We start from the raw sequence: 9,505 nt of genomic DNA, 5'->3' as shown, positions 1-9,505 counted from the left end.
ATAAGACTAACCAGAAAATAAGCCCTAGCATGATTTTTCAGGATGCTCGTAATATAAGCCCTACCCCAAAAAATAAGCCCAGTTAAGATCATCAGCCAGATGGATGCATTTAGTGCATCCATTGCAACACACAATGGATGTATTGAATTATAAAATAATAATATTAATATATAATTAAATGTAAATAATATTATTGACATGAATACTTAAAATAAATGATAATATAAATTATAATTAAGTATTTGTAAATACCCAAGTGAGCACATTTGGACAAGAGGTAAATGCCTATGTAAATAGATGAACTCGAGACTTATTGCTGAATGACCACTCAGAGTACAGACACGATGCGCGAATAACATGCGCACTTGATAACGAATGGATATGGTTGTGTCTAATATAAATATTCATAATTCAATACATTGTGTGTTGTGATGGACATACTTAATGCACTCGTGTGAAATAAAGAAACGTTTTCTGAATTTTGGTGCCTCCCATTTTTTGTCGCTTTTTGTGTGGACTATCATTCTTAACTGTCATCATTTTTGTTGCCACTGTCTCGTACGTATTCAATTAACACTTGATTTAATGGTAGATTTAAAAAATGGTAGATTTTGACCCCCAGACAAGATGAGTGCAAAAAGAAAAAGCTAATCTGTCAAGTACAAGAAAGAAATCGTGGAGGACTCCCAGAGCAAGACTCATAGCTTTCTGCAAATAGAAGAAGTTGGATCTCTGAATGGCCTGAAAATGGCGAGCAGAGTACAATAACGTCAGTCAACAGGTGGACAAGGGAAATGCTAAGAAGCACAAGTGTGGATCAGGTCAGCAACCATTATTTCCTGAGCTGGAAGACATCATCTGTGAATGGATTGCTGATCGGACAGCAAAGGCTTTGGTTGTGCGCAGGGCTGATATTCAAGCATTTGCCCTTGCAATGGCACCACAGTCGGAAATATCCCCAGAAGAATTCAAAGCATCACAACACTGGATGGATGGCTTCCTCCAGTGATAGGAACTGTCTCTAAGATCAACAACACTGTTCAAGCTGGAAGATACTGAAGTCATTAAATGTGCACTTGCATTCAAGTCCTTTGTTGATGGCATTGACTTTTCTAAATACCAACTCTCCAACATGATTGCTATGGATGAGACTGCAGTGCTTATGGGCCAAGGATCTCAAACAACAATTGATCAGAGAGTTGCCTTGTCAACCTCATTCCCTTCACTGATTACCACAGTGCACGTGTTACCTGTATTCTGGCAATTCATCTGGAGGGAAAGAAAGCCCCATCTCTAATCATCACTAAGGGTGAGAAAGATAAGGTTGAACGTGTTTCAGACATTTATGTTCTTGAAACTGAAAAAGCCTGGTGCACACAAGCAGTTATAGGGAAGTGGGCTGATTTAATGCTGCCACTTGTTTTGTGAGGTGGAGGTGGCCAAAGAGGTCTGCTAGTCTGGGATTCAGCCAGCACTCATCACACTAAAGACATGAAGAACTTCCTTGCAGAGAGAATAGATCAAATAATGATTCCCGCAGAAATGACTGCCTATCTCCAGACTCTTGATATTGCAATAAACAAGCCATTCAAGGACCATTTGCACATGGAAATCAATGACTACATTGAAAATAGAATGGAGAAATCAGCGTGGAAACTTTGTGAAGCCTTGCCTGCAAGAGGTCGTGACTTGGGTGAAGAATTCATTGGATAAAATCACTGACAGCTGTGTTGCCAATGCACTACGAGCAGGCTGCATGGACAAGAAGTGCTCATTTAACAAGAGCTCTATTGCTGGACATGAGAGATTGGGGCCAATGGTTCTACAGGAAATGGAGTCGCAAGAAATTCAAGCTGGAATTCGGGGTTTGGAGAGTTATGACAATGTTCCAGAAGAAGATGACATGACTGTATTTGAATAAATGTAGATTGTTGTACGTGAATAAATATAGATTGTTGTACATGAAAAAATAAGACATCTCCTGAAAATAAGCCCTAAGTCATTTTTGGAGCAAAAATTCATATAAGACTCAGTCTTATTTTCAGGGAAATATGGTACCAATCTATGTTTATAGTAATCTATTTTAAGTTGATGGTTGCTTAAGTTCGAACACATTCTAAAATCACTATTATTTTTACTCATCCTCTGCACATTTAAGAAGTAAACATTTGTTAAACAAAAATGACAAATGTTTACTTCTTTTGTCTGTGTGTTTGTGTGCATCCCTTAATTTATCATTGTAATTACACCTGATCTTCCTACTTTTGCCTTTTAACTTTTGTACTAGCTTTATAGCTGGTTGAGCCACTGCTTTTACTAAGTGTTTGCTTTTGGCAGTGAGAATTTTTTTCTTTCTTATATTTTCTTATTCATATATGTGATCTTTTCTTTTCTTCCTAAAGGAGTCCCTTTAACATTTCTTGCAATACTGGTTTAATGGTGATGAACTCCTTCAGATTTTTTTTTTAGTTTGGATAACTCTTTGTCTCTCCTTTTGTTCTAAATGATAGCCTCGTTGAGTAGGGTAATCTTTGTTGTAGGTTTTTGAATATTTCATGCCACTCCCCCTGGCCTACAAAGTTGCTGCTGAAAAATCAGCTGACAATCTTATGGGAGATCCCTTGTATGTAACTAACTGCTTTTCTTTGGCTACTTTTAAAATTCTTTCCTTGTGTTTAACTTTTGGCTTTTTATTTTATTTTTGAAGAAAACACTTTTTAACTTTTTTTAATTGGGGAATATTTGGGAACAGTGTGTTTCTCCAGGGTCCATCAGCTCCAAGTCATTGTCCTTCAATCTAGTTGTGGAGGGTGCAACTCAGCTCCAAGTCCAGTTGCCGTTTTCAATCTTAGTTGCAGGGGGCACAGCCCACCATCCCATGTGGGAATTGAACAGGCAACCTTGTTGTTAAGAGCTTGTGCTCTAATCAACTGAGCCATCTGGCCACCCTGGCTTTTTAATTTTGATGTGTCTTGGTGTGGGCCTTTTTGGGTTCATCTTGTTTGGGACTCTGAATTCTTACTGGGCTTGTCTGTCTATTTCCTTCATCAAGTTAGGGAAGTTTTCAGTCATTATTTCTTCAAATAGGTTTTTTTATTCCTTGCTATCTCTCTTCTCCTTCTGTTACCCCTATCATGTGAATGTTGGTACACTTGATGTTCCAAAGGTCCCTTAAAGTATCTTCATTTTTTTAGTTCTTTTTTCTTTTTGCTGTTCTGACTTGGTATTTTCTGCTATTTTATCTTCAAGATCATGGATTTGATTATCTGCTTCATCTAATCTGCTGTTGATTCTCTCTAATGTATTCTTCACTTCAGTTATTGTATTATTTATTTCTCACTGGTTCCTTCTAATTTTTTGTATCTCTTTGTTGACGTTCTCAATGAGTTCATCTATTCTTCCCCTAAGTTCATTGTACATCTTTATAGCCAATGTTTTCAACTCTGTATCGGTAGATTGCTTGTCTGCATTTTATTTAGTTCTTTTTCTGGAGTTTTGTCCTGTTTTTAAATTTGGGATGTATTTCTTTGTCTTCTCATTTTGGCTGATTCCCAGTATACATTTCTATGTATTAGTTATATCTGTTACATCTCCCAGTCTTGACAGAATCAATTTATTTGGAAAGTATCCTGTGGGGCCCACCAGTGGCACAGTCTCCCTGGTCACCTGAGCTGGGTTCTTCAGGAGTGTCCCTTGTGTAGGTCGTGTGTGCCCTCTTATTGTAGTTGGGCCTTGACTGTTGTTGGCAACCAAGTGTGTGGGATTGACCCTCAGGCTACCTGGCTATGAGGGCTGGCTGTGACCACAACAGATAAGCTGTTGTGCAGGGGCTGACCCCATGGAGCAGGAATTGCTTTGGGGGGTTTTGGTGACAGCCAAGTCTGCCCTTCAGGTCTGTTGTATGTGGAGCTGATTGGGTGGTGCTCTGGTGTGGTCTGAATATGGCTACTAGGTGTGTTGGTTTTAGAGGCTCTTGGGAGGAGCTCTGGTGCTGTCCAAAGTCAGCCACCATTTATGACTAGCTTAGGGAAGCCTAGTGGGAGCTACAAAGTGACCTGTGATTGGTTGCCACTTGTGCTGGCTTGGAGGCACGTGGGAGAGGCTACCCTGTGAACTAAAGCCAGCTGCCATTAGTGTCAGCTTTGGAGCTGTTTCTTGGGCATCATGATGTGAACTGAGGCCAGCTGCCTCTTGTGCCCAGTTTGTGGCCACTTAGTTGAAGCTATGTTCCAGCCAACACTGGCTGCTGCTGATGCCAGGCGTGGGGCGACCTGATGAAATTTACAATGAAAGTTGAGATTGGTTATTACTTGTGCCGGTCCATGTCTCTGCCCCTAATACTGGTCTCCTTGTGGCTTCCTTTTTATATCCTTAGTTGTAGGATTTCTATTCAGATAGTCTTCAGGTGGTTCTCAAAGATGGTTATTGTGTAATTTAGTTGTAATTTTGATATAGTCATGGAAGGAGGTGAGCACAGTATTTACCTCCTCTGCCATCTTGACCAGAAGTTTGAAAACATTTAAATACAGGCTTTTGTATTGGATTACATTTTAAGATTTGATGAGAATAGGGATATGCAAAAAAAAAAAAAAAAAAAAAAAAAAAAAATCATTGTTCTGACAGCAAAATAGAGATTCAAAGACAATGTGATTACTTGAAATAATTTTTTTAAAAATGACTCTAACATAGTGGGAATAGAGCAGTGTCACCGAGGAAGAAAGAAAATACATGTCAGTATAAAGAGGAAGTATACATATTTTAATAATAAGCTATCTGGGACTAAAAGGAAGTGTAGACATGAATAATGTTGATTTTAAAATCCGTAAAAAGCAGGAAATACCTATTGAAGATGAAAAATAAAAGAAAAATGAAAATACTGTTATATCTGATCACAAAATTCTTATGAATATTCCAGTGAAAGGTGAAGCAACCCTGGAAACATGTCATGAGTAGCACAACAGGTGTCATGGCCTCCCTGAGCACAAAAAACAACTCCCTGGACATGGCCTCCACCACATCCACTGCAGAAATGAAAGCAATTATAGTGTCCACTAAAGACTCTCAGACAACTGCAACATCTGTGCCCACCACAGCCTCCACTACAGTCTCTGAGACCACCATGCCTCCCACGACAATGTCTTTGCCAATCACAACCTCCACCAGAAACTCTGAGACCACTTTAGCCTCCACCACGGACTCTGCGTCCTCCACCACAGCATCTCTGACCATGACAGTTTCTGCTTTAGTCTCGGAGTCCACCATGGCCTCCACCATAGTTCCTGAAATCACCACATCCTCCATTATGTCTGTGCCTCCCACAGACTCTATCTCCGGCTCTAACAACACTACGTTCTCTGAGAGCACCATGGCTTCTGTCACCACTGCTGAGACCATTAGAACCTCCACAATTACTGTAATGCCTGCTGAGACCAGTGTCTGGGCCCACCAGCGTCCACACCGCAGCCTCTGAATCTACAATAGACTCCACTACGATATCTGAGTGCACTGTGCACGCCACTACAGTGTCTGTGCCCACAACTTCCTCTATGCCCAGATTTCCTGAGACCCTACCCCACTTCCCTCACACTCCTGGCCCCAGCCACTTCTAATGGCTCTTCCACACAAACAGCCTGCCTCAGCTAGCATGGCAAACTTTCCTAAAATCTCTGAAAGGTCCAAAACCTCCAAATAAGTGGCAGCATAACCCTTATGTCCACCACAGACTCCACCACACACTCTGAGACCTCCACAGGCTCTGAAATTACCAAAACCATCACCACAGCCACTGAGGGCACCACACACTCCACCACGGTATCTGTGCCCACCAAGACCTTTACCGTAGCCTCTGAGACCACCAGGACCCCCATGGTAATGTCTGTGCCCACCACAGTCTTCACCACAGTCTCTGAAAACACTGCAGGCTCTGGGATCACCATAGCTTCCTCCACAATCTCTGAGATGGCCATGGCCTCCCTTTCAACCTCTGAAGCTACCATGGCTTCCACCACAGCCTCTACCAAAATGTCTGTATCCACCACAGCCACCACCACAGGCTCTGAAACAACTATAGTCTCCACCACAGCATCTGTGACAACTGCCAAGTATGTGCCCTCCACAATCAGCACAATGCCTGTGGAGACCACCACAACATCTGTGCCCACAATGGTCTCCAACTCAGTCTCTGAGACTGCTACAGGCTCCCAGACAGTGTCTGTTCCCATCCTGGTCTCAACCACACTCTTTGAGAGCACCACAGCCTCCACGATAACATCTGTGCCCACAACAGCTTCTACTTTGATCTCTGACTCCACTGTGGGACCCACCACTGTCTCTGAGACCACCACATCCTCTGCAATAACATCCGTGTCCACTAGACCCTCCACCACAGGCTCTAGGAATACAACATCTTCCGAGACTACCACGCGCTTCACCACAAAGTCTGAGACCACGAGAGCTGCCAAAGCAGCCTCTGACACCACCATAGTCTCCACTAAAACCTCTGTGACAACTACAGGGTCTGTGTGCTCCACAGCCACCACAATGCTCACTGAGACCATCACAGCATCTGTGTCCAACATAGCCTCCACTATAGCTTCTGACAGCACCACATCTTCCATAAGCACATCTGTGCCCACCACAGTATCACCAATGAAACCACCACAGGCTCTGAGACCACCATAGCTTCCCGCACAGCTTCAGGGACCACTGTAGACTCTGTGCCCACCAACTTTTCCACCTCAGCCTCTGAGGCCACTGTGGACATCTCCACAGCCTCTAAAAGGACCACATCCTCTATCCAAAGGTCTGTGACTACCACACCTTTCGAAACCACCACCGCTTACACAATGGCCTCTGAGACCACTGTAGGCCTTGACACTTCCACAGCTACCATTACTGCCAATGAGACCCCCACAACAGTGTCTGTGGCCAAAACAGCCTCGACCACAGTCTCTGAGAAGACGGCAGAGTCTTTGTCCACCACAGGCACTGAGACCACCACAGCCGCCACTACAAGATCTGAGCATAGCCTACAGCCCAGCCTCTGAAATCATGTCAGAGTCTGTGAACAGCATGGCCTCCACCACAGCCGCTGAGTCCAACATGCTGTCCACCACAGCCTCCAGCACACGCTCTGATACCATCAAGCCCATCACGGCCCCCTCATCAGCCTCTCAGATCACCACAGATTTTTCCACTTTTTCTGAGCCCACTACAAATAGCACCCTAGTTTCTGAGACCCTGACTGTCTCACCACAGCCAGTACGAGCACCACAGGCTCCTTCTCAGCATCTGTGCCCACCCTGTTCTCCTCCACAGTTTCTAGGGGCACTGAAGCTTCCACCTCACCTTCTGGGCCCACCACAGCCCCAGAGGTGACCACATCACTCCTCTTGGCCTCTACCTCCACTGCTGGGGCCACGACAGTCTCCACCAGTGTCTCCAGACCTTCCATGGCCTCTTTCACCACCTTGGTGTCCACCAAGGCCATTGATTTTTCTACCCAATCCATTACCAACACAGTTGTATCAGGTAATAACTACCACATCTCTAAGCACACACGTTTAACTCCAGTGACAACCATTTATGCTCTAGACTCTAGTCAAGACACCACACATATTAGATAGAATTCTATTCCCTCTTCTTGAATCTTACTCTTTTCTACTCTAGCCTTACCTCCTTTTGTTTAGTGTCTATTATTTCCATCCCAATCCGAAACATTTTTTTGCAAATATCCCCCACCACAATTATATCTCATCACTTCTGCTGACAGTGAACTCACCTCAACTCTGTTGACAGCCATCCCAATTCGTCAGATGCTCTCACTGCTGTGCCAAGTACAATCAGCTCTATTCAACCTACCACCTGCAACACCACCATCTCATCTTTAATATAGTGACCTCTGGTTCAGGGGTTACAAACTACACTTCATGGGCCAAGTCTCACCTGTTATCCATTTTTCCAAATACACTGTATTGGAACATAGCCACACTTATTCATTTACATGTGTAACTACTTGCCAGCTACTTTACATAGTTGTGACAAAAACCGTGTGACCCACATCGCTTAAAAAAATTACCATCTGACACTTTAGAAAAACTGTTTGCCAACCTTTGTTTTAGTATTAAACCAAAATGATTTTTCCCTACTCTGACACTTGCTCTGCATAAAATCACTTGTGCACTTGTGTTGGATATGACTCTATCGTATGTTCTGAATCTCCCACTGCTATTTCAGTGACTGACGCTGGTCTGCTATGAATGTAACCACTTCTGATCTAAACACAACCATTGCTGTAGAAGCCAGCACCTCCACGGCCTCTGCTGTATTAGGCCCTCCCACCTTGTTCTGAGTCCACCCTCTCCTGTCACCTGGGCCAACCTCCTCCACGTGGGTCAGGTTCTTCCACATCTGTTCTTAGCACACTCACGTCGACTTCATTGATCAACACGGTTGTGTTAGATCGTGTCACCTCTGCTCCCAGCTATGGCTCTGCCTCACCCACGAGTAAATCTGATTCTACCCTCTCTTCCTCCAGCACCCTCCTTACACCCAGTGACTACATCACAAGAGTACCAGACCCTACCACTTTTATCTACTTGGCTGACCCCTTCTGAAATTGAATAGATCTGCTTCTGCATGAGTCATGGTCTTCTGCCTCCACCATCACCAGTGCCCCCAGTGGACATATCCTACCTCCTCTTCTCTAAGACACTCAGCTCTATTCTGGGATTAATGACCTCCGGTGAATCACTTTCCACTGTCTCCTCCCACCACAACACCTCTCCTCCAACCACCACCCCCCCATCAGTGTGTTAGATTCAGCCCCTCTGCTGTACATGCATCTCTCTTCCCTTATCCCCACTACAAATGCAGCATAGTGTGTGACCTGTTTCCTAGGCACCAGGACTACTGGAAGCAGACCAGCTACCCCCACCCCGTTACTACTGGAATGGAATCCGTGACCGGTGCTACCAGCAATGCTGTCTCTGGGATAGCCCCGAATACCTCTGGCCTGGGCACAACTACTATTGGAAAATCATCTACCACCTCAGTCCCGGGTATCAGGACCACCAGTACAGGACCTACCCCTGAACCAACCACTGCTCCTGGAACCAGCATCACCTTCCATAAAACAGCCCAGTCACCACGGGCACAAACATGCGAAAGCCACACGCCATCAAACATGACTAAACCAAGGGGGCATTTGCAGCCCTGGGCCGTCATCCTCATTTCTCTGGCTGCAGTCATGGTTGGTGTTGGGCTATTAGTGGGACTGAGTTTTTGCCTGGTGAGTATCAAGTTTGAGTTAACAGGGGAGCCTGCCAAGAAGGTACATGATGAATGGGAGTTGAACTCATATAAACAGTGCTCTTAGTATACCTAGACATGGAGAGGAGAATAGGTTTGTGCCCCAGGAAGGAAAGAACTGCTTAATGTGCTATGAAGACCAGAGGGATGCGATAGATGTAAAGTAGAAAGAGAAAGGCAAAAAAGATGAAGTTGG

General features: G+C 44.2%; 1 protein-coding gene across 1 annotated transcript; it reads left to right on the top strand.

Moving 5' to 3' along the window:
- Window positions 1-4,919: 4,919 nt before the first annotated feature.
- On the top strand, window positions 4,920-8,953 carry LOC148758886 (uncharacterized). The gene is given in 2 exon segments (XM_088794408.1): window positions 4,920-6,651; window positions 6,654-8,953. Coding segments are annotated over 2 exon segments (1,335 nt in total). The 5' UTR covers window positions 4,920-5,709; the 3' UTR covers window positions 7,047-8,953.
- The last annotated feature ends 552 nt before the right edge of the window (window positions 8,954-9,505 follow it).

The sequence above is a fragment of the Rhinolophus sinicus genome, chromosome 2 (assembly GCF_057876585.1).
Source record: "Rhinolophus sinicus isolate RSI-liver-muscle chromosome 2, RSI-T2T, whole genome shotgun sequence".
NCBI lineage: Eukaryota > Metazoa > Chordata > Mammalia > Chiroptera > Rhinolophidae > Rhinolophus > Rhinolophus sinicus.
Note: the sequence above shows the minus strand (reverse complement) of the source record. Positions and strands in the feature narration are given on the sequence as shown.